An 8,929-nucleotide genomic window follows, 5' to 3' on the forward strand; every position below is an offset into this window, starting at 1 on the left:
CCCCTTTCCCATTATATAAATAAAACATATAAAAATAAATAAATAAACACATAATATACCGTAGCGTGCGTAATTGTCTGATCTATTAAAATATAACAAGCGTCATTGCGAGTAGTGAACGGCGTACACGAAAAGAGGAAAAAAGTGAGCGGATTACCAATTTGATGTTACATTATATTTAAAAAAATATATAAAAAGTGATCAAAACGTCCGATCTTAACAAATATGGTATTAATAAAAACTAGAGATCATGGCAGAAAAAATGACGCCCCATACAGCCCTGTAAAAAATAAAATCTTTATAAGCGTCACAATAGGCCCATTTTATTAATTCATTGCCAAAAAAATGATTTCATTAAAAAAAATATATAACATTAGAGAATCTGTGTAACCTGCATATGGTTGTGTTCGGACTGACCTATAGAATAATGGTATCTTGTCACTTTTACCATATAGTGCATTACGTAGACACAGGAACCCCCCAAACGTTACCATATTGCATTCTTTTTTACAATTTCACCAATTTATATCTTCATAAATAATAATTTTGGAAGTCCATCATACATAATATGGTAAAATGAAAGCCACCATTACAAAGTACAACTAGTCCTGTAAAAAACAAGCCCTTACATGGCCTGTAGATAGAAAACTGAAAGTGCTAGAGCTCTTAGAAGGGGAGGAGGGAAAAACGAAAACACTAAGATCAAAATTTGCGCGGTCCACTGGGTCATTTTGCGCTTGGTCCTCAAAGGGTTAAAAGTAGATAGTAGATGTTTGTAACAAACTTCCAGCAGATGTGTTCAGTAAATCTACAGTAACTGGATGTAAACCTGCCCGGGAGATAGATATATATATATATATATATTAAGATAGACTAGGTGGACCAAGTGGTCTTTTTTTTCTGCTGACAATCCTCTGTGTTTCTATCTTCTAAGACATTCTTACTTTATGGTCTTCCTCATCTTAGCTGAGGTTTTTTTTCTAGTAGGCCAGAAATGTCATAGTCTTACTTGTGTCAAAGGTTTAATGCTCTTTAATACAACACAGGCCGCTTCTCTGTGTACTTGACTTCATGCACCTGTTTACATTGGGTGTCACTAAAAAGCCTGAACTCAGTAATAGGAGGGGTGCCCAAATACTATTGGCCATATAATGGAGCTTTGAGGTCTTAACCATATACATCTATTAGACATTATACATTTGTGACCTTTTTAAAAGACCCTAGAAAAATGAATGTATCTACCAATACATATCTATAAACATATGGCAATGCCCCCCAGGGTCTCAGCACCATAAGCTTTAAGGTACAGCCTATAGATTTGGCCACCATGTAAGAAGTACTCTAATGTAAGAACTGTGCTTTGCAGCAGCTATGATTAATAATGGTGCATCATTGGTCCCTGCCCAATTCATATGACATATAATATGCTCTAAAATGACAAATAATGCTTGTCCTGATGTTACTGGATCCATCATTTGGGATCCTTTAAATCAATTTAATCTTCAAAATCCTCTGCTCTTTTGATCATTATAAAGCTGTGTTTACAAACGGGGGGGGGGGGGGGGGGTGTAAGGTTTGCTATTCCTAAGTCATCACATTATTAACATTTAACAAATGCATGTGTACAATTCATAAATAAATACGTTTATCTGCAATACAAGAATACAGCGGCTGATAAACACTAACATGCAGTAGATCTGTCTCATGTGTATTTTCAGCTCATGCCTCTTCTGCACAGGCTGGGAGTTCCTAGAGCTCAGTAACCTGAAAGCAGGCATACAGAATGCTAGTACATGGGAGGGAGAAGGGGCGTGCTGAGGATGCTCTCTGAGGTCCGCTCTCCAGCTTCTTTATACAAGTCTAGCTGCTGGGATACAATCTATTCTTCAATACCTAGGAAGGGAAAGATGAGACCTGACCATAAAGAACTCTTCTCCCATTGCCCTCCAAGTTTTTTCCAACATTTCTGAGGTGCTTGTACAGGACTGAACCCTATAAAAAGAATGCAAAAGGAATTATGTTATTTGGACCAGACATTCAAGAAAACATCAATTTCTTTTACTTTTCCTGTTGTTCAGAATACTGTATATACAATGAACTGGAGTGCAGACCTTGGCTAAAGCCTACAGAGCAATCTTCAGTATCTGCAGATTTGGGGCATGTAAGATCAACCTGTTGAAGGTAATGGGCTATACATCTTCTTCTTCAAGATTGCATCTGTACATCAAGATTGCATCTTACCACCGTACCTTAAGTTCTTCAAAGGTCAAAACAATTCTCCAGTGGAAATGAAGAAATGCTACATGCTTGTTCTGAAGCTTCATGGTGAGAACTTTGCAGGACTTTATTTATGGCCAGGTGAGAACCATGTCCAGTAAAAGTTATTCAGACAATATAACCAAGGATTACTACTATAATTCTACCTGGCCAGAAGACTCTCTCTATCTTTTTCCAGTCCCAGTTCTTACAGGAATAACTGTGGTCTGTGTTCTCCTGTTTATAATTGGGATATTTGGTAATATCATGACTATGCTAGTGGTGTCTAAGTACAAGGATATGAGGACTACAACTAACCTCTATCTCTCCAGCATGGCCTTCTCAGACCTTCTCATCTTTCTCTGCATGCCTCTTGACTTATACAAACTCTGGCAATACAGACCATGGAATTTTGGAAGTCTCCTCTGCAAGTTATTCCAGTTCATCAGTGAAAGTTGCACTTACTCCACAATTCTGAATATCACAGCTCTGAGTGTGGAGAGGTATTTTGCCATCTGTTTTCCTTTGAAAGCTAAGGTGGTCATCACCAAAAGTAGGGTGAAACTGGTCATCTTTTTTCTTTGGGCAATATCCTTTGTTAGCGCTGGACCTATTTTTGTTTTGGTCGGTGTTGAACATGAAAATGGGACCAATCCCCTAGAAACAAATGAATGTAAAGCTACTGAGTATGCAGTCAAGTCTGGTCTACTTACCATCATGGTGTGGACATCAAGTGTCTTCTTCTTCCTGCCTGTCTTCTGCCTCACTGTCCTGTACAGCCTTATTGGAAGGAAACTGTGGAGGAGGAAGATGGACTCTATAGGACCAAGTATCTCTCACAGGGACAAGAATAACAAACAGACTGTCAAAATGCTAGGTAGGAATCCCATTTGTGATATGGATGTGTTGTCTATTTTGCCATTTTATATATATGTTTTACTAAAAGCAGCCTGTATATTATAAGTATAATCACCTGTCCCAACAAACACCGAATAAAGCACATATTATTCAATGGAGGGACAAACTAAGCATTTTATATTATTCCATGTGTTGTGTGTTATATAACTTGGTAGGTGACAGATTTATCTCGCCTCTTTTGAGGTTGACTAATCGATCTTGAGATTTTTTTTTAGCATTTATCATTGTGTCTAGTTTCGTATTCACCTCATACCATCATTTGTTAGAACTATGTGTGTACAATGTTTTAGTGTTTTTTGCTTTTAGTATACAATAATTTAGTGTTGATACATGTAAACATCTGCTGCTATAATTTTGTTAATTTTTTTTATGAATTTTAAGTGCCGCTTTTTTGCATTTTTATAGTTGTGCCCTTTGTGCTTTTCCAGCCTATAGACAAAAATGCAAAAAAAAAAAAAAAGCACAGCTAGAGCTTACAATACGAAACGTCACTGACCCTCAAGTACGCCACTAAAACATGCCAAACCAAAACAGTGTGTATGTAGACTTTTCAGTATCCTGTGAGAGCTTTCATCTACCACCACGCTAAATGCTGTGTGTGAACCCTGTGCAAAGTAAACATCTCATTCGCTCTAAACTAATAGGGTTAATAAAACAAGTTGTTTGCCATTCTAATAAAAATGTTTAGCTGTGGTTTCCATGGTGAAGAGTAACTGGGCTCTGCACCATTCCGCCAGCTTTCATCTTATTAGCAGTCTGTGGCTTCTACAAGACAATCGTCTTTCCTTAGGGTCCATTTACGCAGAAAGATTATCTGACAGATTATCTGACAAAGATTTAAAGCCAAAGCCAGAAACAGACTATAAACAGAGATCAGGTCATAAAGGAAAAACCATTCCTGGCTTTTGCTTCAAATCTTTGGCAGATAATCTGTCAGATAATCTTTCTGTGTAAATGGACCCTTAGGGTGCGTTTACACAGAGAGATTTATCTGACAGATTTTTGAAGCCAAAGCCAGGAATGGATTTGAAAAGAGGATAGATCCCAATCTTTCCATTATGACCTGCTCTCTGTTTATAGTCTGTTCCTGACTTTGGCTTCAAAGATCTGTCAGATAAATCTCTCTGTGTACATGCACTGTTAGGACATTGGTTGTTAATACACCAAGAAATAATAATTACACTTGGCACATACATATTTGGATTTGTATAGATCTTAGAGAGTCTATGGGACAAATAGAATGAACTATGTTACGAGTGTGTAGCGCTGTGTAAACATATTTTTTGTGATTACAGAGATTGCAAAAAGCCAGGATAAAAAATGATGTTAATGCGAGTATACAATACATAGCTACTATAAACAGAGCAAGGAAAGCAGTAGATGGCAGTGAGGCACTTGTATCAGTTGTTACTCATTGCATATCCTACCCCATAGTGTTCAGCCCCAGAGGAAAGCTTGCTATTGTGGCCATTAGAGGTAGTAGCCCAATGTTACCTATGTGGACTATGTGAAATCCTCAGACCATGTCATAGAAATGTTCCCTAACAAACATATTAAGAATATTAATCTTATTGTTGATTTATTTCTTTTACTTAAAAAAGCATCGTCATATCCTGCAGCAGCCTAAAGAGATTATCAACATTATAATAACAACCTTCATTTATATAGCGCCAACATATTCTGCAGCAGTGTACAATTTGAAGGATACATACAGAGACAGAATCAGACATTGGGCAAACTTACTAATGCAGATGTTTTAGATACCAGACTTGACACAAAGATAATACAAAACTTTTAAGAGGCGTACATCTGTTAATACCATATTTTCCCCATCTCTCACTGTGTCTGTTATATATTCTGTATGTTTGTTATCATTTTCACTGGATTTCTGGTGTGAATTATAGTGGATTCAACTGCATGTGGGAGATCTCGTGCCAATAAGATCTGCCCACTAATGTAGAAGGAAAATATTAAAAAGCCACAAACATTTTGCAGAAAATGGATGTAAAAAAATGGAATTCTGTAACATTTCCCCTAGTGCTATCAATGGCCTCAACACTCTGGCACCATATATATAGACAAATCTGCAGAATAGCAAATGTATTCAAAATGTGTTTAAAGGCAAGGAGGTTTGGTCAACACACTTTGGAGTGAGAACCACATATATTTTGCAGATGTAGACTTCCTGGAGTCTTTCTTTCTTTTTTTAATGTAATCCCAGGCAGACGATGATAATGATGAGGTCAGAGCTCTGTGGGGGCCATATTATAACTTCCTGGACTCCTTGTCTTTAGCCTACAGATGGTTCTTAATGACACTAGCTGTATATTTGGGGTCATTGTCCTGCTGCAGAATACATTTGTAGCCAGTCAGATGCCTCCTTGGTTCTTCTTCCCCTTCTTTTCCTAACCTGCCTAAAACTTTAGCACAGTACTGTAAGTTCATTTTTTAGACAGTAAAAATAGGTTTCAGCATTGAAAAAACCCTTTAAGCTTAATACATTATAAATGTTAAGCAAAAACTATAGTTCCATGTTATGTAGCTGTAAACATGTGCATGTGCTCAGAGCAGGGAACCACAGTTGAAAAGGTAGAGACAATGGGGGGGGATTTATAAAGACCGGCTTACAAGTGTGCCGTTCTTATATTAGGCACCTCCCCCTTTCCCCCGGCAGGATTCACTAAGAGGCGCACGCCCCTTAGTGAATTCGGCTGGGCGCCTGAACCTGCGCCCAGCGTACTAAGTCTACCCCTGCTTCCAGCAGGTGTAGATTTGGATCATGATTTATGCCTGCGAGCAGGCGTAAATCATGATAAATGAGGCACGGGAGGAGTCCACGCCTCCTCCCGACCTTGTCATGCCCCCCGAAGCTCCCCCAGCCAGCCCATCAGGTGAGCGGGGCGTACGGCAGGTATACGCCAAGGAGAAGGGGCAAATCTGCACCTTCTCCCTGGCGTACGCCTCAGGCGGACCATTCATAATTTTCCCTCAATGTGAGCATTCATTCCCCAGAGACTAACTCATTGAACACTATGGGGTTTGTAAATGATGACTATGAATTGACCCTTTCTTTAATATGTTTGTATCTTTTTCAGCTGTGGTGGTGTTTGCATTCATCCTATGCTGGTTACCATTTCATGTGGCACGCTACCTGTTCTCTAAATCTTTTGAAGCAGGATCCTTGGAAATAGCACTGATCAGCCAGTACTGTAACTTGGTATCGTTTGTGCTTTTCTACCTGAGCGCTGCCATCAACCCCATTCTATACAACATTATGTCCAAAAAATACCGTGCAGCTGCCTGCAGACTATTCCGACTAAAGAAAGTTTGCAGAAAAGCACCTTACACAACCAATGATGAGAGTTCACCTGCCTGGACAGAATCCTATGTGAGCTCATGACAGGAAGTGTGGTCTGCCTTCTACCTATCACCATCGAAGCCATCTGAAGCTATACTATTCCCGAAAACACGTCGGATCCATAAAGTGTGCTATTTACGTCTAGCACATAACAGTATCTCAGGATTAAAGCACTATGTGTGATGGAAAGCCTGGCCAGTGAAAACTTTAATATCCATTCCTATATTTAGAGTTACTTTATCTCAGTGAAAGTGATATTTTTTGTATTGATTTCTCAGAAGGGTGCTTAAGGCGATATGGTTCTCATGTGGGGCTTTCTTACATTCTTATGGTATTTATTAAACTATAACCTCTATGTCTGACTTGCTACCATAGACTGTGAGCTTTCTGTAATACATTGTACTGTTTCATGCACTTCCTGTCGCTTGCTGTCCAAAGAAAATGGTCCTTAGTACAGTATAATGTTTTAATGTCATGTGATAACTAAGAGGACAATAAAATCTCATGTAAAAGCTGTTATTGTGGCCATCATTGTCCAGCTATGAAAAAAGGGCTATTGTCTCCAAAATCAGATCAGATGAGTTATTTAATTTAAATGTTAGGTTTGATTGCCATTATGATGTGCTGACCTTGGCGGCCCAACCTAGAGGGGGTGGGGCCTAGACCTTTAGGCCAGCCTGTTCCAATGGCTGGTGAGGGGGCGGGACCAACGGTGGCATTGTGGGCGGGGCTAAGTGGCAGTAATGCCGCGAGCCCCCGCCCGCTTAACATAATCTGCAGTTGATAAAAGATGACTTTTTACTTGAACAAGCACCATGACGTATGATATAAAATAAGGTATGAAAACCGCTAAATTTACCCTTTACACTTATGTAGACATATCAGAATGCAAAAAGGAGGTGACAGTGTCACTTTAAATGTATTTTGTGAATTTACATGCGTTTTACTGCACTTTTACGTCTGAGCCCAAACATAAAAGCTTTAGGAAAATGGCCTGCACCTATGTAGCAGACTGAAGTGAAAAAGAATCGCTGAATAAATAAATATAATCCTTGTTACAGGCCGATTGGTAGCAACTCTCTAAATACTGCTACAGAGGTTAAGAGAGGGACTGCACCTAAGTAATTGGTGATACTTGTAGTTGCCCCTGGGGCTTCTCTGTTACTGTCTTCTGAGGTGTTGTTGGCCACGTCCTTGATGTTGGTGAGGTGCAGAGTAAGGGCCCTATTACACGGGCCGATTATTGTACAAATTATCGCTAAATCATTCAAAAGTTAAATAATAATCATTCAGTGTAAATGCAGGCAACCTTTTAACGACTAAAGAGAAATCGTTAATCATTGATTTTGTTAATCATTAAAGGGCAACTCTGGCACTGATAAAAAATAAAAACTGAACTGAAGGTTCAGTTGGGGGTAGGGGATTGAGGGGAGAAAAGATAGGGAAGAGGGGCAGACAGGTGATTGAAGCATATTACAAAGTTATTTCAATTACAAAACACAGAGTTGTGTTTCAAGTACTGGGGGAAAAAATTTCGCCGGAGTACCCCTTTAATTGTTCGCTAATTGATCAGTGTCATTCCACATCGTTCACTCTTTTGCTGGGATCAGGTTAAGTAAATGATCATAGTAATGATTGTAACCAACGACTATCATTATGTGATTGTTTATGGTTAAAAACCAATTTGTCTAATAGGACCCTATAGCAGACAACAGGGAGTTGAGGTGCAACAATGACTTTACTTGAGATACGTAACAAACTGTCCCTCTCTGTGTGGTACCTTCCAATATGGCCGTTCTGGGGAAGAGATTTTTGTGGTAAAATGGAGTCACCCTTTTGTATACTGGCAATGAACAACTAATCCATTGGGATGAGAGTCTTACTGAGTAATGGCCGGGCCATAAGCTACAAGATTTGGATCCCAGAAGAAATAAGAACATGTTGATGAACTATCGCTCAGCATAAACAGTACCTAATAGAGTGAAGTTGATCGGGCTCCCTCTCTGGTCAATAATAAAAAGAAATAAGCTTTATAACTCTCATCTGTCTCAGTACTTGGTGAGCTGGTCCTAGAAATCTCCTCACAGATTGTGGTCCCCTCTTTGGATGATAGTTTTTTTTTCCCAAACAAGTTTTTATTGTGGTAAAGTGGAAATAGAAGACCATCTTCCAGAAAGGTAATAACAATGAGGACACGCAGGTCCTAGCACCAAGTACATAGTCAACAGGATGTCCTTTGCATTGACCAGAAATCAACAGTTTTATATAATTGTGTACAAATGTAAACTCAGGTAAAAGAATAGGGCAAACAACGAAAATAAAAAATAACAGAGATCATGGGTTTCCCGATCTCCAACAAACATAGAGGCAAAAAACATTATGTAATAGACAACAGAA

At 39.0% G+C, this 8,929-nt stretch overlaps 1 protein-coding gene across 1 annotated transcript; it reads left to right on the forward strand.

Annotated features, from left to right (window-relative positions):
- The first annotated feature begins 1,730 nt into the window (after window positions 1–1,730).
- On the forward strand, window positions 1,731–7,032 carry GHSR (growth hormone secretagogue receptor). Its single transcript, XM_069973815.1, has 2 exons — window positions 1,731–3,133; window positions 6,270–7,032. The coding sequence occupies exons 1-2, from the start codon at window positions 2,323–2,325 to the stop codon at window positions 6,572–6,574; spliced, it is 1,116 nt and encodes a 371-aa protein (XP_069829916.1). The 5' UTR covers window positions 1,731–2,322; the 3' UTR covers window positions 6,575–7,032.
- The last annotated feature ends 1,897 nt before the right edge of the window (window positions 7,033–8,929 follow it).

This window comes from Dendropsophus ebraccatus, chromosome 6 (genome assembly GCF_027789765.1).
Source record: "Dendropsophus ebraccatus isolate aDenEbr1 chromosome 6, aDenEbr1.pat, whole genome shotgun sequence".
NCBI classification, from domain to species: Eukaryota; Metazoa; Chordata; class Amphibia; order Anura; family Hylidae; genus Dendropsophus; species Dendropsophus ebraccatus.

Bases quoted from the DNA above. Each gene is read 5' to 3' on its own strand.
- GHSR (XM_069973815.1), top strand. From the start codon at position 2,323: ATGGTGAGAACTTTGCAGGACTTTATTTATGGCCAGGTGAGAACCATG. The intron at 3,134-6,269 runs GTAGGAATCCCA...TATCTTTTTCAG, and splicing joins ACAGACTGTCAAAATGCTAG to CTGTGGTGGTGTTTGCATTC.